This window comes from Prionailurus viverrinus, chromosome D4 (genome assembly GCF_022837055.1).
Source record: "Prionailurus viverrinus isolate Anna chromosome D4, UM_Priviv_1.0, whole genome shotgun sequence".
Taxonomy (NCBI): domain Eukaryota; kingdom Metazoa; phylum Chordata; class Mammalia; order Carnivora; family Felidae; genus Prionailurus; species Prionailurus viverrinus.
The window spans coordinates 21,584,469-21,607,355 of record NC_062573.1 but is presented as its reverse complement, the minus strand read 5'-3'; the positions used below and the strand labels follow the sequence as shown (position 1 = coordinate 21,607,355).

At 35.5% G+C, this 22,887-nt stretch overlaps 1 protein-coding gene across 2 annotated transcripts; it reads left to right on the top strand.

The window, feature by feature from the left end:
* The first annotated feature begins 5,427 nt into the window (after positions 1–5,427).
* NIPSNAP3A (nipsnap homolog 3A) lies at positions 5,428–21,553 on the top strand. Of its 2 annotated transcripts, none has more exons than XM_047829358.1 (6): positions 5,428–5,632; positions 8,585–8,795; positions 10,517–10,675; positions 12,194–12,343; positions 21,048–21,134; positions 21,232–21,553. In XM_047829358.1, exons 1-6 carry the CDS (start codon positions 5,573–5,575, stop codon positions 21,306–21,308), a joined length of 744 nt encoding a protein of 247 aa, XP_047685314.1. In that variant the 5' UTR covers positions 5,428–5,572; the 3' UTR covers positions 21,309–21,553. The 2 variants fall into 2 exon arrangements, with proteins under 2 accessions (XP_047685314.1, XP_047685315.1); XM_047829359.1 differs by lacking the exon at positions 21,232–21,553 and adding an exon at positions 19,843–19,924.
* The last annotated feature ends 1,334 nt before the right edge of the window (positions 21,554–22,887 follow it).

The following is a 22,887-nucleotide window of genomic DNA, read 5'->3' as shown; positions in this document are numbered from 1 at the left end:
GAACACTGGACAGCTACATGCAAAAGAATGAAACTAGACCACTTTCTTTCACCATAGAAAAAAATAAACTCATTAAAGACCTAAATGTGAAACAGGAAACCATAAAAAACCTTGAAGAGAGCACAAGCAATAATTTCTCTGACATTGGCCATACCAACATTTTTCTAGATAGATTCCCTAAGGTAAGAGAAACAAAAGCAAAAATAACTACTGGGACTATATCAAAATAAAAAGCTTCTGCGCAGTGAAAGAAACAATCAACAAAACTAAAAGACAACCTAATGAATGTGAGAAGATATCTGCAAATGACATATCCAATAAAAGGTTAGTATCCAAAATATATAAAGAACCTATACAACTCAGCACCCCAAAACAAATAATCCAATTTTTAAAAAAAGGGGTAGAAGACACGAACAGATGATTCTCCAAAGAAGACAACCAGATGGCCAACAGACACATGAAAAGATGCTTAACATCACTCATCATCAGGGAAATGCAAATCAAAACCACAATGAGGTGTCACCTCACACCAGTCATAATGGCTAAAATCAAAAACAAAAGAAATAAGTTTTGGCAAGGACATGGAGAAAAAGGAACCATTGTGCACTATTGGTGGGAATGCAAACTGGCGCAGCCACTGTGCAAAACAGTATGGAGTTTCCACAGAAAGATAAAAATTGAACTACCCTACAATCCAGCAATCACACTACTGGGTATTTACCCCCAAATATACAAAAACACTACTTCAAAGGGATACATGCACCCTATATTTACTGAAGCATTATTTACAATAGTCAAATTATGGAAGCAGCCCAAGTGTCCATCAACAAATGAATCGATAAACATATGGTCTGCTGTGTGTGTGTGTGTACATGTATGTATGTATGTGTATATATATACCTGTGTGTATGTGTATGTGTGTACACACACATACACACACACACACACACACACATATGCACACACACAATGGAATATTACTGAGCCATAAAAAAGAATGAAATCTTCCCGTCAAAGACAAATACCATATAATCTCACTGTGGAATTTAAGAAACAAATGAGCAAAGCAAAAAGAGAGAGAGAAACCAAGAAACAGACTCTTAACTGTAGAGAACAAACTGATGGTGGCCAGAGGGTATGTGGGTAAGGAGATGGGTAAAACAGGTGATGGAGATTAAATAGTACACTTAGCATGATGAAATAAAATTTTATACACACACACACACACACACACACACACACACACACACATCTATATAAAGAAAAAAGGAAAAAGAAAACTAAATCAGGACACCTGGGTGGCTCAGTTGGTTGAGCATCCGACTTCAGCTCAGGTCATGATGTCATGGTTTGTGGTTTCAAGCCCCACGTTGGGCTCTGTGCTGACAGCTCAGAGCCTGGAGCCTGCTTCCGATTCTGTGTCTCCCTCTCTCTCTGTCCCACCCTGCTCGCTCTCTCTCTCTCTCTCTCTCTCTCTCTCTCTCTCAAAAATAAACAAACATTAAAAATTTAAAAAAATTTTTTTTCAACGTTTATTTATTTTTGGGACAGAGAGAGACAGAGCATGAATGGGGGAGGGTCAGAGAGAGAGGGAGACACAGAATTGGAAACAGGCTCCAGGCTCTGAGCCATCAGCCCAGAGCCCGACGCGGGGCTCGAACTCACGGACCGCGAGATCGTGACCTGGCTGAAGCCGGACGCTTAACCGACTGCGCCACCCAGGCGCCCCTAAAAATTTTTAAATAAATAAATGGTAGACTGAACTTGTTTTACAATCTGCCTTTAAACCTTGGCTGGGCCACTTAGCAGCAGCGAACCTGGGGAAATTATTTAATCTCTCAGAGTCTGACCTTTCTCATTTATAAACTGAGATAAAGCTTAACTTACAGCATTTTGAGAATAATTAAAACCTATGAGAAACTGAATAAGAGACTGTTTTAGGTGCACAATATCATTTAACAATATTTATCTATCTCTAAGTTGTAGCTGTGAATTTTACTCCCATCTTGTAAGCATTTTCCTTTCAGAAATTCTACTTGGAAGTTCTATCTTTCTGTTGGCTATGAGCAATTAACAATAAGGCTCTAGGGGATGGCAAAGCCAAAAAGTGGAAGAACGCTGTGTCCTTAATTTATCACGTATAGAAGAGCTGCCTGCCTACTAGGAAAACTCACTTCAGATTCTTATAAAAAATAAAATCCTGTAATGTCTGAGTCATAATACACTTTTGGTGTCGATTTGTAAAAGCAAATTAGCCTACACTATTTAATATACTCTTGAAAAATACTACCAAATATTGCATCTCTGGCCTCCTTCTCTCCTCAGCTTCAGGAACCTGACAACAAGGATGATACCTCACAGATGAGACACTGAGTTTCCTTGCAAGGGAAACTCACTAGACAAGAGAAATAACTTACAGATAATAACAGTTGAGGTGAGGGAGGTCGACTCAAGGTCCAGTCAGATCACATTACAGTAAAACCCATTACTTAAAAAAAAATTGTTTCTAAAGTTTATTTTTATTTATTTTGAGAGATAGAGAGCAAGTGGGGGAGAGGCAGAGAGGGAGAGGGAAACAGAACCCCCAGCAGGGTCCACACTGCTGGCACAGAGCCCGATGCGGGGCTTGAACCCACGACCAGTGAGATAATGACCTGAACCAAAACCAAGAGCTGCTTGCTTAATTGACTGAGCCACCACCCAGGCACCCCCAGTAAAGCCCATTACTTGAGAAAACCTACCCATACTCATATAGCTCTAAATTTTTGTCTCAATCCAAATATATGCTGATGGACATGGGTCATGAAACAATGAATTGTTTGTAATTTAAGCATTTTCCAATTGAGAGACTCTACTGAAATAATGGATGAAAAAACTTATTCCAAGGCACCCTATGGTGAAATTTCAGAATATCAGGGAAAATGAGAAAAATATAAAACCTTCCATGGAGAAACAAGTCACATACCAAAAAATCAGGAATCAGAGTGACAATTTCTTACTAGAAAGTATAATGCAAGGAAGGATTACCTTTAAAAATATGAGGAAAAATCAGGGGCAGTTGGGTGGTTCAGTCGGTTAAGCGTCCGACTTGGGCTCAGGTCATGACCTCACACTCTGTGAGTTCAAGCCCCGCATCGGGCTCTGTGCTGACAGCTCAGAGCCTGAAGCCTGCTTCAGATTCTGTCTCCCTCTCTCTCTGCCCCTCCCCTGCTCATGCTCTGTCTCTGTCTCAAAAATAAATACATTTTAAAAATATATGAGGAAAAATTATTTCCAATGTAGAATTTTATATCCAAACTATCAGTTAAGAGGATTGATAAAATAAGGACATTTTTAGAGGTGAAGTTCTCAAAAGTTTAATTCCCATGTACCTTCTCCTAAAATTAGGAGTAAAAAAAAGAAAAAAGATCTTGGAAACAGGAGGTGCAACACAAGGCAAATGATACTCCCCAGATTATCACTGAAAGGAGATCCCAGAAGTACAATCAGGTCATTTTAGCAAACAATTAGCCCACACTGGATCAGGAGAACAAAGAACTCCCAAAAGAAACTCTATTAGATGAAACTGATAAGCTGATTAAGAGGTTTCATCACATGGAGAAAAAATGTATACTTTTGGCAAAGAATTTGGTGATTGGTGATAAGCATAAGGAAAACAAGACAAACGAAAGAGAAAGAAAAATGAAATAGTCACCCTCCTACTGATGACAGTTACAGGTTTAAGCCACATAACAGTAGCTTAAACTAGAAGATGATTTATCTTATAAAGGAAGTCCCAACAGAGACAGGTGGTCCAGGGCTCCTAGCGTGGTGTTCCATGGTGTCAGAACCTAGGCTTCTTCCCTCTTGTTCCCTCTCCAGCAGTGGCTTCTACCTCACAGCTTATCCCCCTACATCCACATTCCAGCACACCGAAATATGAGACAAAGTTGGGAACCACCCTTCCTACACTGCTCTAAGATCTCTTACAACAGGTCATAAATCTGCTAACACATCACACTAGCCAGGACTTAGTCACATGACTGCACCAAGCTGTGTGGGTTCCACTGCTAATTTTTTAAAAAGAGGGTGGATGATAAATGGCTAACAGTCTCTGCTACCTCCCTCCAGCACTTTCTGTTCTCCATGTTATATTGTTCTTCCTCACAGTATTTATTAACCTCTGATATATTTTCTCTTCATTTGTTTGCTTCCCGTAACCTTTCAGTTCTAAAAGGTTGAACTCTGGACACCAGTTTCTGGAAATATTCCTTAAACATAAAAGAAATGTAATAAATATGTGTTCAATGAGTGAATGAACTGTTAATTCCAGGGGGCATTAAGTCTAAGAAAATCAATTTAAACATTACAGATCCAGTCTGGGTACAGATGATGGGGTTTTTTGGTCTACATTAGTTAGAAATGGATGTCCATCATCCAGAAAAACAGACTCATCCCCCCTGGAATTATAATTTTTAAAAGTCTACTTTCCTCTATCTCTGAATAGATCATTGAAAAGTCACTTCACAAGGCACCATTAATTCCCTAGACCTAATAAGCAATGACAGTGTTTGCAATAATGTAAGTAACAAGAATTTTAACATTAAACATAATGTAAATTAATGTAACAATTAACTGTTTTTAATGTAAGCATCATTAGATGCTGGGAAGAGTATTATTTAGACGGAGTGGTACAAAAGAGACTTAAATCCTCTTCTTGCATAAAAGTAAGTCAACAGATACTTTCTGTAACTGAAAAACTCAAGAAACAGCAGAATATGCCTATTATTTAAAAATATAGAAACGGGCATTAGAAAAAACAACTTGAAATGCTGGTGTTATTTTGGTAACCAAAACCAGAGAAAGGGTCTACTGACTAAACTAGATCAGAAGTCAGCTGTTTTAGTTTTAAGGCTTACAGAATTATCTAGTTTTGAACAGTTTACTTTTTCACGTTTGTTTCGGTGCCCTCATTCTTCTGAGCTCCTGGGAAATGCAATTTCAAATCATTAAGAGCCTTACAAGGTCATGCTGCGGTGGCAATTAGAGAACCACCATGCATTTAATGAGGAGAAGTGAAGCCTCCCTGCTCTTGACGTTTAAGTCACCCCGACTAAAAACGAACAAGGACAAAAAACTCCACGATTTTCAACGCACAGCATTATAATATGCACGCATCATACTTCCTTCTCAAAGGACAAACACACTCACATTCTGCGCACGAACTTTAAGAACTGTGCGCAACCGCGCGTGGAGACTAGCTGATGGGCTCAGAAAGGTGGCACAGGAACGCTCTCCGCGTCCAGCTAATCCTAATGCCCCTCTGACGTTTGGGTGAGAACGTCTGAGGAAACAAACGTTGGGCCGGAGGGGAGAGGGGCCCGAACGTGACGCCCACGGACGACGCCAGCCAACCGGGCGGTGCCGCCGCGCCTCCCGGCACCAGAGGCGGAGCTGCAGCCGCGGAGTCCCGCCCCGGCCTGCGTCCGCCAGTAGCTCGGTCGCTGCTCTTTTCCAGGCGGGTTAGCCCTACCAGGAGGAACCGAAGACAGAATACTGGCTGGCTGGCTCTCCCAGCGCTCGCAGCCGCGCCATGCTCGTCCTCCGAAGCGGCCTGACTAGAGCTCTGGCTGCGCGGACGCTCGCGCCTCAGGTACCGGCCGCGGAGACGTGCCCACGCCGTGCCTTGGGGGAGGGGAGGGACGTCAGCGAGGAGCTCGAGGTCCCGCGCAAGCGCTCCCGTGACCAGACTTGCGAGTGCTGCGCATGCGCCCAGCTGGTTCTCTATGCAGATTGAAAGCGTGGTCCTGCCGCGGAAGTTCTGGTGCCAGTTCCAGACCCCGGAGGCGGGGTATCCCAGGACGCGCGAGAGGAAGGGGCGCGGCTCTGGGAAGGTCCGCTGGCCACTGTGGTCTACAGGGCAACTCGTGAGCAGCCGCGAACAGGGTTTTTCTGGCCTAAGTGCTGAGGACACTCCTGAAGCTCTGGCTGCTGCATTTTTGCTGCCCAGCCCCCTGCGTTCCCCACGTTGGGGCCCGTGCCCGGTGCTTGCTGATCGAGCCTTTCCTATTTATTTGTCGTTTGACAAGCCACCGCCCCCTCCAGACAGAAGGTAGAGGAGAAATAGGTCAACCTGTGGCTGGTGTTAGAATTGGCCTCTTCGAAATGTACACAACTTAACGAGCGTTTTGCGGAGAACTTGAAAAGGAGGCCCAGGGTGCGGGTGGTGGAGCTTCCAGCCCAGCCTCCCACTGTGTCGTGTGGGTGGTGTCCAAGGCAGGCAGGGCGAGGAACCTCAGAACAAACGTCGTAACATTGGATGAGAAACATGCACAATAGATTTTGGTGATTCAGCCTTAACTGTCGGCAACTGGCCTATTCTGTCAATCTGCAGATTTTTTTCCTTTTGATATTTAAGTTTGTACTCCTTTCTCAAAGGAGTAAGATGGGATGGGGATTAACCTACTCTAGAGACTGACTTCCTGGTGAAGGCTGAAGAGGAACCAATAATGGTCCATCCACCTAAGATTAGCAATAGTCTTTAACCTGATTCTCACTCTTCTGGGGCAGGGCCAAAAGTTAGTTATTCCTTACAACTTTATTCTGGACTGTGATTTTTTTTTTAGATGTCGACCAATTGTTCTAAGTGAATTGGAAATCAGTGCTGCTGAAAATGAGCCCTTATTTGGAGACAAGGGAGCCTAGAGCACTCATGTTTCCTTCCTTAGCATAGTGGCCTTGTGTTCTGGTAATACTGTTCTAGTGTCCCTCAACAAAAATCACCTCACCCCTTCCCATACACACCCCTCTCATTGCTTCATTGCTGTTAACTTCTCCCTGAGCTTTCCTATTGTACTCTTTTGCAAAAGACAATAAAAATATGTGCCTGTGATCACTTATTTTGTTCTACGCATACAAATTCCCTGAAAAACAACTTAAAAGCAATTGTCACAAGTACCCCATTGACCCATTTTGATATATTTATATTTTATTTATATTTTTAAGTGATAAATATTAGGCAGTTTTCATTTGCATAGTATTTTGTTATTAGAGTGGTAAAATGGGACAAAAAGAATGTCAGCTAAACATAGGAGCAACTGCAATTGTTTTTGATGGCATTCCAGTCAGACAATAAGATTATAACTCATCATAGACATGAATGGGATGAGCTCAATTCAGCCTTATACACAATACAGCAGCAAAATACATAACACTATTGTGTTTTGTAAATATATATACATATATGTGCTTTGTATACATATACATATGCTTTGTACCCATATTTGTATACAAATATATTTGTATACAATTATACAAATATGTATACACATATACATATCTGTATTACCATAAATACAGGTGAAGTAAAACATATATACACATATATATGTGTGTACATATACATTTACATATATGTGTGTGTGTGTATATATATGTTTGTACACACACGTCAGAGCAAGAAGCCTACTGCTTTTGATTGTTGTACCAGCTGGTCAGCATAAGCCCAAAATTCAGCCACAGCTTTGTACGTATCAAAACTGTTGTGATAGATTATTCTGGTATAGTCAGCTTCAGGAAATATGCACATGCTAACCAAACTTAGGTAAGATGGATTTGTAAACTGGAATTCTGTATGAGTATATCTGTGTTAATATGCATAAATTTGTGTGTGTGTATACATATACACACATACCTATACACAGGGATAATTTCTGGCAAAGCATTTCCCACTGAAAGTTTGGTTCACTCAGAGAACCAAATCAGAAATTTACATAGTATATGAATATTACAAAAGGAATCAATGGCTCTTAAAAAGTATTTCCAACAACATAGTATAACTGGGTGGGTTAAATAACCTTCTTCAGATTGCATCTGAAACTAAAAACATAAGGACTCACATAATTGTGACTCATCAATTTTTTTCCTTTTTCTAGCATTTACACATTCTATCATTATATTACAATGTAACTGAATAGCTCATAGTTTCCTAATACAATTAAATTCCTGCCCTATTTTTGGACCAGTGGTTTACTTCATTGGATTTAGGAAATACTTTGACCTGACCAGAAATTTCCATTGTTTTAAGAACCTATAAAAAATGAATTTTCTGCTAGTAAATACATTCCCATTGTGCCAGTCAAAATACCTGTATATTTTATAAAATTGTTTTAAATGTGTAACTCTAATACATACATATACTATTGACTAAAGATGGAGTATTTGCTAAATAAGGGATAATAAACTATTTGCAAAACTTACCAGGATCCTAGTTGTAGTTTGGGGGTAAAGAAATTGCCCCAGGGGCTTCTTAGGAGAAACTTCTCATGAAAAAGTACCTAGAGGTAAAGGAAATAGTAGCTATATATTTGGAATACTTAATAGTAGTTTTCTTGTATAGAAACCAATTTGACAATAAATTATATTTTTTCTTAAAAGTTGTTTTCTTTACTGATAACTTCTCTAAAAAAGTCTATGGAGAGAGGACAACAGGAGTGTAGATTGTGTCTACTGAATGTCCCTTGTTTTCAGACTTAGGTTTGGTTGTAATACAATATTATAAACCCTACCTTCCCAATTTATTTAAGTTTGCCTTATTTTTCTTCAGGTTTGCTCATCTCTTGCTACAGGCCCCAGACAATACGATGGAACATTCTATGAATTTCGTACCTACTATCTTAAGCCCTCAAAGATGAATCAGTTCCTGGAAAATACTAAGAAAAACATTCATCTTCGGACAGCTCACTCTGAACTGGTTGGATACTGGAGTGTAGAATTTGGAGGAACAATGAATAGAGTGTTTCATATTTGGAAGTATGGTATGAGTCATCAGCTTAAGTATTCAATACAGATTTTCATTCTGTTAGATGTTACATGAGACTTAGTTCTTGGATCTGCAGTACCGTAAATACATACAGGTGAAGTAAAACTTATAAATAGCAGTACCAAAAAATAAATTCAGTGATTTCACCTCCCACTGGTATACCTCCAATAGCCCACTGCTAGAACCTTTTAATAGCATATGGGAATGTGATATTGAGAAAATGGCATCTCAGATTTCAAGTCATTAAATTATGAACCACACTTTAATTCTTAGGGAAAGTTAAGAATAGCTTATTGTAAAGATGGTTTATGAAAAATTTACAGCAATGACTGTAAGAACCCAAGCAGTTGAGATCATAAAAGGAAAGTAGGATTGCTTTTATTATTATTATTGAAGCTATAGCTGGATAGTGTTTTAACAGAAATCATTCAAATGTCTAGGGGCTTTAGGGAAATAGAAGTTAATAGGAAACTTTGAAGCCCTCACTCATCTGTAAGATATAATAAATCGCTATGTTTCAGACCCTTTTGTTTTATTTCTGCACCCCAGAGTTTCAAGAAATTTACTGTCCTTATACTCCTCTATGGAGGTAAAGGAAAAGAAATTAGAGAGAGTTCTTCTCATACTGAAGCTGATCTACCCCTGGTCTAATAGAGGAAGGAGTATGGTTACTGGAAACCCCGGAATGTTTGTTACTCCATTGCCTTATCTTTCTGAACTCCACTAGTACATCATGATATCCAAAAACTTTTAGTAATTTCATTTAGTATTTTGGTTATTAGTGTCCAAAGTTAATGGTCATAAAATACTTTCATATGAAAAGTGTTCTTCCTAAATATGGCCATAGTTTAGGGGTTTTCCCAATTGTAAAACAAACCCCATTAAAAATTTATGCTTTAATGTACCACCAGTTGAATTGTGTCCCATTAAAAAAAAGCAACAACAACTAGTAAAGTCCTGATAATACTTACTTAAGCTCTAAGATAGATGTTATTCCTTATCCACAGCATAAACCACAGAAAATTACTTTTACCATTAGTCTTATGAGGCTTTGTTAGGTAAATATAGTACTAGGCCCATATAATGGCACTGAGTAAAAAGGATGGATGACAGAAAATCAGCACTATTTCTTTGGAAGCTGTTGATTCAAAGCAGCAGCTGTCAAAGTACATCTTAATTTCATTTATGTTAAATTTAATTCAAGGTGTATCTTGACCTAATACCCATTACCACCACCACCGCCATCACAGAAATATACTCTTTTTCGAATCTACCACTATAATTTAAATGCCTCATTAAATTAATAAGAACAGTTAATGTATATTGAGTTCTGACTTGGTGCCAAACGCTGTTGTAAGGTCCTTTCACGTACTAATTCATTTAATCTTACCCCTAGAGGGAGATCCAAATCATTATCCCTATTTTACAGAGTAAAACACAGGCACAGAAAGATTTAATAACCTAAGTCACACAAATACCTACTAAGCAGTAAGAGGCTAAGCCCAATGTATGATATTATCATTAGTTGTTTACATTTCTACTCCCAGACCATAAGCACCTTGGGGACAAATGCCACATCTATATGCATCTCAAGTGATAATACAGTATCCTTATGTAGCTTTAATGAACACTTGGTGAACTGAATGAAACCCAGAAACAGCACAGGTGATTTAAATCAGTAATTTTTGTTTTTCTTTCTCCTTTTTTTCCCTGTAGATAATTTTGCTCATCGAACTGAAGTTCGGAAAGCATTGGCCAAAGATAAGGAATGGCAAGAACAATACCTCATTCCAAATTTGGCTCTTATTGATAAACAAGAGAGTGAGATTACGTACCTGGTGCCATGGTGCAAATTAGAAAAGCCTCCAAAAGAAGGTAAGTCCTCCCCTTTTTGTCACTTTGAATTCTGATGGAGAAAGTATTAGATTTTAAACTATAAAAACTCAAGTTCTACTGGAAAAGAAATGAAGTTAATACTTTGTTTAATATAGGAATATATGTGATTGTTCAGATAAAAATAAATTGGTGCTCTTAGCTTATCCTTTTAAAAATAAGCATTAAAATAATGAAGTATTTTTCCATATTGGTATCTTATTGATTCTTAAAGCTTAGCTGTATTATAGAAAAAGTTGACATGGTCACTAAAGGTTGAGAAGTTGGGCCTAGGGAGCAGGGAACACATCTGTGGGTAGGTAAGGGATAGTATGTGATACTTTGTCATAATTTTAAAATAATGTAACTTTTTAAATATAAAAGTATTTTTCCATAGGTTACAACTAATCTAAATACATGTTTGTTTATAAAATGGACTAGGGGAATGAATTAACTGAAATTGCCAAGCTGCATTACTGTAGTCTAACTTTTATGTCTTCCTCTTTCTTATTTCTCAGTTTGAAAATAATTCCTAAAGATTTGTCTTCTTGCTGATTTCACTTCTTGCTGACTTAAAGAAATTATTACCTCAATCCAGTTTTAAACAAAGGTCAGATTAGCAAAAGCATAAACTAATTTAAATGTTATTTTATTTCCCCCATTATTCCTAACTTTGCAATGCATTTTAGATTACAAAAGATTTGAAAAATCTTATTTAGAAACTTAGCCTTTTAGCTCCCCCTCAGCCCAGCACTAACTGAATGAACTGGTTGGCTTCTCAGAAAGTATCAGATCTTGTTTGGTTCTTTTCCTCTATGTTATTCATGATTCTTCAGGAACTTTTGCATGTTTTTCTTTTACTTCTCAAATCTACTTGTCCCCTGGTTTCCTTCCCTTCACACAGTCCATATTTCCATCAAGAAGGTAAAATGCTTTTCAAGTATTTACCTGGATATTTGGGAATAGTAAAACCATCTCCTTTAGAATTATTTTTTTCCTCAGAATTCTAAGACAATCACTTCAGGCTCATTACTTGCTTGCTGCTCCTGTTAGAAAAGGAATCCTATAAGGGGAACTTATATAAAGAGAAAAGTAGTGAAAATTGGAAAGAAAAATGGAACTATAAGAGACTAGAAATACTTCCTTTTTCATTTACTTTATAAAGTACAGACTTAGACAACTAGAAATATCCTATTCCATTATAAATTTTCACTTTTATTGACAATTTCTGTAGATTAAAAATAGCTTAGATAATACCTTACCTGTAGAGTCCATCCATTTTGGTTTGTTCTGTATACTAACTTTAACGACTGACCCTTTAAGTGGGACCAAGACTGACTAAACATAAAAGCCAAGAAAAACAATGCAAATTATTAATAAATTATGTCTACATGAACATGTATATGGGTATGATCCTCAAAATCTATTTGTGTAGTTATCCTTGCACTGGAACCAAACTAAACATGATTAGAAATTTCTTGAATATGTTCTATAAAATAATTATTTTTCTCCCTATTCTAGGAGTCTATGAACTAGCTACATTTCAGATGAAACCTGGTGGGCCAGCTCTGTGGGGTGACCCATTTAAAAGGGCAGTTCATACGCATGTCAATCGAGGCTACACAAAACTAGTTGGAGTGTTCCATGCAGAATATGGAGTACTCAACAGAGGTACAGTTGTCCATTTCTTCCATGAAATTGCAAAGTATATTGGTGATCAACATTCAGTTCCTTTGGTCAATTTGTCTCTGTTCTCATTGTGGACTATATTTCATTTTTTATTGCCCAGTTTTTAGCTTTTTGTAAATTTAAGGGTTGAGCAAACCTGTTTTACATTTATTTGGAATGTTATTCACCTTATAAAGTTTTTTTTTCAAATACAGAACTGCTCTTTTCCCTGATACATCAAAATGATAAAATTTTAAAAATTGAAATAGGTAACTGAAAAAGTTACCTATTTCTGTTATGTTATTTTCCTCTGAATGTACTTTTAATGATTTTTCCTTTTTTCCCAGTTTTATTGAGATATAATTGATATAACATGTTACAAGTTTAATGATGTGTTATCTGTATATATTGTGAAATGGTCACCACAGTATGTTTAGTTAACATCCATCACCTCAGTTACAAATGGTTTTTCCTTCTGATGACAACTTTTAAGATATACTCTATTATCAGCTTTCAAATATACAATACAGAAGTGTTACCTATAGTCATCATGTTGTGTATTACATCCCCAAAACTTATTTAATATCTTATAACTGGAAGTCTGCTTTTTGTGATTTTTTTTTTTAAATAACATTACTTGGGGTAGAGATTATTTCTGGGTGAAAAAGTACTATGTAGTTATTATAAATATTAAAAACATAGACAAGCCCAAAGAAAAAAAATTCCCATTTCCACTACTTAGATATATTTATAGTATATATAAGATATAAGTAAATGATTTATTAATTTATTTAATAAAATGTCTATTTGGGATATTTAATGTTTAAAGTCAAAAGATATTCCAGTCAGAATTTCAGAGAGTTTTCTTGTGGCAAACTGATGAATTCATACAACTAATAAAACAAAATATAGATAAATTTATTTAATGACATGTATAGAAACAGTATTTCTAAGCCAAAAAGCAAATGAAGAAACTATGAAGGAAAAAAAGAATAAATTGATGATTTTATTATACAAAGCTCAAACTTAGTTCCTCCCAAAACACCTTAAATGAAATCCAAGAGCAAAAAATAAATATTCTGCAAAGGTAGACACAGATGACTCCTAAAAATATATTAAAGAAGATGCATATTAAAACAAAATAAGATGCTTTAATTCTTTTTTAATGTTTATTTTTGAGAGAGAGAGAGAGAGAGAGACAGAGCATGAGCAGGGGAGGAGCAGAGAGAAAGGGAGACACAGAATCTGAAGTAGACTCCAGGCTCCGAGCTGTCAGCACAGAGCCCAATGTGGGGCTCAAACCCATGAACCGTGAGACCATAACCTGAGCAGAAGTTGGATACTTAACCAACTGAGCTACCTAGGCACCTCATAAGATGCCAGTTTTTACCTAATAAAGATACATTATACAGGTAGAGTATAACCTAGGTCAGAAAAAAATGAGTTCTACTTGTAGGATTTGTAACTACTTCATCTTCCCTCAAAAAAACCTGGCAACATAAATAAAAAGGCTTGGTTCTTTAACATTATTTTTTTTATTTCAGTATAAGTAACATACAGTGTTATATTAGTTTCAGGTGTATAATATAGTGATTCAACAATCCTGTGCATTACTCAGAACTCATCATGATAAGTGTACTCTTAATCCACTTCACCTATTTCACCCATCCCTCTACCCACCTTCTCTCTGGCAACCACCAGTTTGTTCTCTATATTTAAGAATTTGTTTTTCATCACTTTTTTTCTTTGTTCATTTGTTTTCTTAAATTCCACTATGAGTGAAATCATGTGGTATTTGTTTTTCTCTGATTAACTTATTTCACATAGCATTATACCCTCTAGATCCATCCATATGTTTCCAAATGACAAGATCTCATTCCTTTTATGGCTGAGTAATATTCCATTGTATATACATACCACATCTTCTTTATCCATTCATCTATCAATGGACACTTGGTCTGCTGCTTCCATATCTTGACTGTGTAATTTATGCTGCAATAAACATGGGGTGCATAAACCTTTTCAAATTCATGCTTTCATATTCTTTGGGTAAATACCCAGTAGTGGAATTACTGTATCCTATGGTAATTCTATTTTTAATTTTTTGAGGAACCTTCATACTGTTTCCACAGTGGCTGCACCAATATGCATTCCTACAAATGGTCCATGATGGTTCCTTTTTCTCCACATCCTTGCCAACACTTGTTGTTTCTTTTGGTTTTGATTTTAGCCATTCTAACAGATGTGAGGTGATATCTCATTGTAGTTTTGATTTGCTTTTCCCTGATGATGAATGATGTTGAGCATCTTTTCATGTGTCCATTGGCCATCTGGGTGTCTTCTTTGGAGAAATGTCTATTCATATCTTCTACCCATTTTTAAATTGAATTATTTGTTTTTGGGGTATTGAGTTGTATAGGTTCTTTATAGATTTCGGATATTAACCTTTTATCAGATTTTTCATTTGCAAATATATTCTTCCATTCAGTAGGTTGTATTTAGTATTGATGATGGTTTCCTTTGCTATTTAAAAGCTTTTATTTTGATGTAGTCCCAATAGTTTATTTTTGCTGTTTCTCTTGCTTTAGGAGAATATCAAGAAAGATGTTGCTATGGCTAATGTCAAAGAAACTACTGCCTGTGTTTTCCCCTGGGACTTTTATGGTATCAGGTCTCATATTTAGGTCTTTAATCCATTTTGAGTTTATTTTTGTGTATAGTGAAACAAAGTCGTCCAGTTTCATTCTTTGTATGTAGCTATCCAGTTTTCCCAATACCATTTGTTAAAAAGTCTTTTTTTTTTTTTTGCCTCTTTTGTCAAAGATTAATTGACAGTATAATCGTGGGTTTATTTCTAGGCTCTGTATTCTGTTCCACTGATCTATAGATCTATTTTCTGTTTTTGTGCCAGTACCACACTGTTTTGATTACTACAGATTTCTAGTAAATCTGGGATTATGATGCCTCCAGTTTTGTTCTTTTTTTTCAAGATTACTTTTGCTATTCAGGATTTTTTGTGGTTCCATACAAACTTTAGGATTATTTGTTCTAGTTCTGTGAAAAATGCTATTGGTATTTTTATAGGATTGCATTAAATCTGCAGATTGCTTTGGGTAGTATGGATGTTTTAACAATATTGGTTCTCCCAATCCATAAGCATGGAATATCCTTCCATTTGTTTGTATAATCTTCAACTTCTTTCATTGGTGTTTTATAGTTTTCACAGTACAGGTCTTTCACCTCCTTGGTTAAGTTTATTCTACGTATTTTATTATTTTTGATGCAATTGTAAATGGGATATTTTTCTTAATTTCTCTTTTTGCTACTTTTTTATGTGTAGAAATGAAATGGATTTCTGTATATTGATTTTGTATCCTGCAACTTTACTTAATTCATTTTTCAGTTCCAGTAGTTTTTGGTGGAGTCTTTAGGGTTTTCTATATATAGTACCATGTCATCTGCAAATAGTGAAAGTTTTGCTTCTTCTTTACCAATTTAGATGCTTTCTATTTCTTTTCCTTGTCTGATTGCTGTAGCTAAGACTTCCAGTACTATGTTGAATAAAATTGGTGGACATTCTTGTCTTGTTCCTGACCATAGTGGAAAAACTCTGTTTTTCATCGAGTATGATGTTAGCTGTGGGTTTTTCATATATGGCCTCTATTATGTTGAGGTATGTTCTCTCTACACCTACTTTTTTAAGGAGGGTTTTTATCATGAATGGATGTTGTCCTTGTCAAATGCATTTTCTAGATCTGCTGAAATGATCATATGGTTTTTATCCTTTCCATTATTGATGTGATGTATCATGTTGATTGCTTTGCAAATATTGAACTACGCTTGCATCTCAGGAATAAATCCTACTTGATGAATGTAAATGATTGCTTTATATATTCAGTTTGGATTCAGTTTGCTCATATTTTGTTACAGATCTTTGCATCTATGTTCATCAGAGATATTGGCCTATAGTTCTCTTTTTTGTAGTGTCTATCTAGTTTTGGTGTCAGGGTAATGCTGGCTTCATAGAATGAATTTGGAAGCTTTCTTTCCTCTTCTACTTTTTGGAATAGTTTGAGAATTATAGGCATTAACTCTTCTTTAAATGTTTAGTAGAATTCACCTGTGTAGCCATCTGGTCCTGGACTTCTGTTTGTTGGGAGTTTTTTGATTAGTGATTCAATTACATTGCTTGTACAGCCTTTAAATTTTGTTTCTTCCTGAATCATTTTTGGGAAGTCTTAATGTTTCTAGGATTTTATCCATTTCTTCTAGGTTGCCCCGTTTGTTAGCATATAATTTTTCATAATATTTTCTGACTAACCCTTTCTATTTCTGTGTTTTTGGTGGTTATTTCTCCCCTTTCATTTCTGATTTTGTTTATTTGATCCTCTCTCTCTCTCTCTCTCTCTCTCTCTCTCTCTGTTTTTGAACAGTCTGGGTAAAAGTTTATCAAATTTGTTGTTCTCTTCAAAGAACTAGCTCTGCGTTTCATTGATCAGTTCTATTGTTTTTGTGGTTCTATTTCATTTATTTCTGCTCTAATTTTTAGTATTTACTTCTACTGTTTGGGGGTTTTGTTTGTTCTTTTTCTTCTAGCTCTTTTAGGTGTAAGGTTCAGGAGTTTGACATTTTCCTTGCTTCTTGAGTAGACCTGTATTACTATAAACTTCCCTCCTAGAACAGCTTTTGCTACATCCCAAAGATTTTGGACTGTTGTGTTTTCATCTTCATTTGCCTCCATGTATTTTTTTAATTCCACTTTGATTTCTTGGTTGACCCATTCATTGTTTGGTAGCATGTTATTTAACCTCCATGTGTTTGTGGTCTTTACATATTTTTTCTTGTGATTTCTAGTTTCTTAGTGTTGTGGTTGGGAAAGATGCGTGGTATGACTTTAGTATTTTTTTTTAAATTTGTTGAGACTTGTTTTGTGGCCTAACGTATGATCTCTTCCAGAGAATGTTTCGTGTGCACTTGAAAGAATGTGTATCCCACTGTTTTTAGGATGGGGGGTTCTGAATGTATCTGTTAATCTGGTCCAATGTGTCATTCAAAGCCACTGTTAACATGTTGATTTTCTCTTTGGGTGATCTATCTATTGATGTAAGTGGGGTGTTAAAGTCCTTTACTATTATTGAATTACTACTGATTATTTCCTTTATGTTTGTTAATAGCTGCTTTATGTATTTGAGTAATCCCATGTAATTTGCATAAGTATTTACAAGTTTTATATCTTCTTGTTGGATTGTTCCCTTTATGATTATGTTCTTTATGTCTTCCAGTGTTGCCTGATACAAGTATTGCTATCCCAGTTTTCTTTTCATCTGCATGATAAATGTTTTCCCATCTCTTCACTTTCAATCTGCATGTGTCTTTTGGTCTGAAATGAATCTCTGTAAACAGCATATAAATATCTTCCCCTTTTATCCATTCAGTTACCCTGATTGGAGCATTTCATCCATTTACATTCAAAGTAATTATTGACAGGTCTGTACTTATTGCCATTTTGTTACTTGTTCTGTGGTGTGATTCTCTGTCCCTTTCTTCTCTTGCTCTCTTCTTTTGTGGTTTGATGGCTTTCTTTAGTAATATACCTGGATTCCTTTCTGTATATTTTTTGCATATCTATTACCAGTTTTTTTATTTGTGGTCACCATTAGGTTTATATATACATTTATGCATATAACAGTCTATATTAAGGTGATGGTCCCTTAAGTTTGAACCCATTCTAAAAACACTAAATTTTTACTCCCCTCCCATGTTTTAGGTATATGATGTCATACTTTACATCCCTTTATTAATCTCTTGACTGATTTTTATAGATATACTTGATTTTACTGCTTTGTGTTTTAAGCTCCGTACTGTTTTATAAGTGATTAATCTACTTTTATTATGTTTATATGCACCTGTGAAATTTTTTCCTTTCCTCATTTTCTTACTCCTGCTTTTGGTTTTTCTTTTCCACTTAAAGAATCCCCTTTAATATTTCTTGTAAGCCTGGTTTAGTGGTTGATGAACTCCTTTAATTTTTGTTTATCTGAGAAACTCTTTATCTCTCCTATTCTGAATGATGGCCTTGCTGCATAGAGTATTCTCGGTTTCAGTTTTTTTCCTTTCAGCACTTTGAATATATCATGCCACTCCTTTCTAGCCTGCAAAGTTTCTGCTGAAAAATCAGCTGGTAGCCTTATGGAGTTTCTCTCATATGTAACTATTTTCTTTTCTTTTGATGCTTTTACATTTTTCTCTTTATCAGTACTTTTTTGCCATTTTAATTACTGTGTGTCTTGGTGTGGACCTCCTTGGGTTGATATTGTTGGGGGCTCTCTGTGCGTTAGGACTCTAGATTTGTTTCCCTCTCCAGATTTAGGAAGTTTTCAGCTATTAGTTCTTCAAATAAATGTGTTACCCCTTTTATCTCTCTTCTTCTGGGATCCCTATAATGTTAATGTTATTACACTTGATGGTATTGCTGAGTTCCCTTAACCTATTCTTGCATTTTTGTTAATCTTTTTTCTTTCTCCTGTTTAGCTTGATTGCTTTCCATTACTGTCTTTTAGATCACTGATCCATTCTTCTGCTTCCTCTAATCTACTATTTATTCCCTCTAGTGTATTTTTAATTTCACTTATTGAGTTCTTCATCTTTCACTGGTTCTTTTTTATATTTTCTCTCTCTTTTTTGAGGGTTTCACAGAGATCCTCTACTCTTTTCTCAAGTCCAATGAGTATATTTATGATCATTACTTTAAATTCTCTATCAGGCAGATTGCTTATCTGTTTCATTTAGCTCTCTTGCTGTGAGTTTGTCCTCTTCTTTCATTTGAGACATATTCTTCTATGCCTTCATTTTGTCTAACTCTCTGTGTCTGTTTCTGTGTGTTAGGAAAGTAAGCTACATCTCCTGCTTTTGCAAGTAGTGGCCTTATGAAGAAGAGGTCCTGTAGTGCCCTGCAGTGCAATTTCCCTTCAAGGGTATCTTCTGTATGTGTTGCATGCACCTTACTGTTGTGGCTGAGCCACATCTGCCTTTAGTCCAGTTGTCTGAAATGGCTCTCTTTGCCTATTGTGGGCAGGGTTTGGTCCCGGTGTTAAGAGGCAAGTTGGGGCTGCCTTGGGCAAAAAGCCTTAATTTTTTAAATTGTTTTTGCCAATGTTAAGGAAATATGCATGGATATGTAGGTGTGTTTAGTTATACAAGAAGGGAATTTGAAAGGACATAAAATATATAGTCATATTTAAATGATGAGATTAAAGGTCTTTTAAGTCTCTAATTTACTATAATGGACATGTATCACTTTTATAAGAAAAAAAATAATGAAAATATGTGTGCACACACACTTTTTAATCTTAAATTTATTCTTAGTGTACTAGGAGAATAGTAATATGCTGAGTATAAATCAATACTTCATTTCTGGAGGACAGTGTATAATATATACACTGTATATTTATGAGTGTGTATGTATAAGATATACTCTTTGGTTCTCTCAATTTAAATTTTAGGAGTTTATATTAAGAAAATAATCAGATCCAGACTGCCTGGGTTTGAATCCCAGCTTCACCACTTATAACTTTGTCACCCTAGGTAAGTTACTTAACCTCATTGTGCCTTAGTTTCCTCATCCATAAAGTGATGATAATAGTAATCTACTATATAAAATTATTATGAAGACTAAATGAGTTAATACATGCAAAATGCTTAAAACAAGGTCTAGCACATAGTAAACAATGAATAAATATTGGTATGAGTTGTCATCAGCATTATCATTACAGATATACATGTAGATGCTACTCTAATGATGTTTGTATCAGTATTATTTACAAAAAAACATTTTTTATGTAATAACACATATAATCCAGAAAAAAGTACATTTCATCATGTATTTACATAACCATAAATTTGTATGTTTATGTGTGTATAAAATATATCCATAAAAATAGATACATATATATATAAATATGGAAAGAGATGCAGCAAAAAAGTGGGTTTTTTCCCTAGGTGGTATAGAAATGATTACTCTTTTCTCTTTTTATCCGCATTTTCCTATAGAGCTAACATGTCCTATATTATAGTTATTAAAAATTTGTAAAACATTATGCACAAAAACATTCCATAATTCAAAAAATTTAAATATTGGAATTAATCTGATTGGTCAATAATAAGAAGTTTGGATAAAAAGTTGTTATATCTATAAGGAGGAATTCACATAGCCATTAAAAATTAAGATTACTGCCATGGAAAATATGCATTTTTTATTTTATTCATTTGTTTAAAGGAAATGCACTAAATAGCAATAGAGTTTCTCTCTAGGTGGTTCAAATTATGCTTTTAATTTTCTTCTTTGTATCATCCAAATTTCCAGTAGTAAATATAATTCTTATATAATCTTGCTTTTTTTAATAAACTAAAATATATTAGGAAGTCACAGGCTTGGTTCTAGACTTAATTGTGTCTTTAGTGGTTTTACTAACTTTTTCTCTCCAACCATCTGTTTCTTCATCTATAAAAAGTTTGATTAAGTAATTTATAAATTTACCTCCCAAATCACTGACCCCTCTGAAATCTTATCACTAACATACTCAGTTTTACCTTTTTGATATTTACTATTTTGATTTAAAGAATAAGACTTAATGTTTCTGATTAATTTTTCTGTATTTATTGTAGTAATGCTATAGTCTTTAGAATCTATTTTTGGTTATTTCTGCAGTTCATGTTCTTTGGTGGAATGAGAGTGCAGACAGTCGTGCAGCTGGGAGACATCAGTCTCATGAGGATCCCAGAGTTGTGGCAGCTGGTAAGCTATTTCACTAGGCGTGAATTATTTGTACAACAAATTTGATTCACTTTTTAACTTTATAACTTTCCAACATTATAAAATGTTTTTTTTCCAGTTCGGGAAAGTGTTAACTTCCTTGAGTCTCAGCAAAATATGCTTCTGATTCCTACGTCATTTTCCCCATTGAAATAATTTTCCTCTGAAATACAAAGCATTGCATTAACTGCTATAAGTTGTGTCTGCTAATGGTGCTTAAATTCTCCCAAGAGATTTTCATTTTTATTTGAAGGAGGTGGTAAGTTAATTTGCTGTGCCCTCTGCATTTTTAAAAGCTGCTTCTGTCCATTGTCATGACCTCTTGAGGAAATAGTTCTGTTCATTTTCCGTTTGACATTTCAGTATCTGTCGTATATTAAAAATAGTTGTCATTCCTTCAAGATCTTGATTTTTCATTTATTTCAGAATATCTCTTGTTCTCTATGTTTACAGCCTTCTACTTTTATAGCATTTCCTTATATTGAAATGATTATGTTACATTTCCATGCCTATGATATTTTTAAGTTATTTATATATATTATCAACATTTTCATGTCTATTTTTCTGAGATTTTAAAAGTTTTTGTCCAGTAAAACTTATTTTGTAATACCAAATGGGATTCATAAAAATATTAAACCTGTTTATTATGGAAAAGTATATTATCATCTCTATTCATTTTGTTTTACATTAATAATTAATTACATATGTGGAAAATAATGTTAATAGGTCCTCATATGAAAAATTTTTAAAGACTCATTGGTTTATATGCTGAAAATGTCTTCATTTACAATTTATTTTACTAACTTTTACTTCATTTTGAATCACAATTTAACAAAGATACTTGGGACATCTATTTGTGATAATGAGATATTTATGGTTATGGAAATGTTTGCCCTAATAAATGCCTACAGATACATTCTGATCATTTTTTATTGTGTTTTATATTTTTATCCTCTGATCTGGAGCTACTGTGTTGCTATAAGGTAATGAGACAGTAATAAATATACTTAAATGTTAACTTACCTCAAATAAATAGCATGCTAATAGCTCTACAAGGAGAATTTCTTCAGTACTGTCTCAGATATACTAGGGTTTTCTTACAATGTTCATTTTTATTTTACTTGAGTATTTCAGCCTTCTCAAACTAGATTTGGTACTTCCAAGCTCTCCTGGTAGTCTATATTTACAGCTATATGAATTTATGTTTCTAACACATATTGCAAATACAACACAGTAAATTATTAGCTGTCTGAGGGAAAATGGAAAAGCAGGAAGCATACTCACCTCTCATTTATCTGGTCCTCAAGGATTCAAAGGACAAATAAGTTTCCTAGTAAGGCAAAGAACACCCTAACTCTGGAGGTTAAAACCTATCAGAAGTCAGAGGCATTGGTTTTGAGTTTTAACTAAGAGTCTTCTACCTCAATGTTTCTTTGAAAAGTCTAGGAAATTAGGTGATAGTAATGTTAGTTGCAGTCAGTGTAGACAGATTTTCTCTGTGGCATGAGATCAGCTCTGTGTCATGAAAATATACAACTGCTTCTGCCTTTCCCTTTTTCATTCATCTTTAGATTAGCCAGAACACTTTTAGAAAAGTCAAAGGCTCTTTCATCCAATCCATAGCCCTGATGGAGATTTAGAAGGCAGCAGCAGACAGGTGTTCTTACCATATCCCATGCAGAATTGGAGAGCCAGTACATGACAGGTTACAATCTGCTAATGAACTGCAGGAGTT

Excerpts from the sequence above, each read along its gene's own strand:
- NIPSNAP3A (XM_047829358.1), top strand. The coding sequence starts at position 5,573 with ATGCTCGTCCTCCGAAGCGGCCTGACTAGAGCTCTGGCTGCGCGGACG. Across the intron at positions 8,796-10,516 it reads GTTTCATATTTGGAAGTATG|ATAATTTTGCTCATCGAACT; the intron begins GTATGAGTCATC and ends TTTTCCCTGTAG. Across the intron at positions 10,676-12,193 it reads AGAAAAGCCTCCAAAAGAAG|GAGTCTATGAACTAGCTACA; the intron begins GTAAGTCCTCCC and ends TCCCTATTCTAG.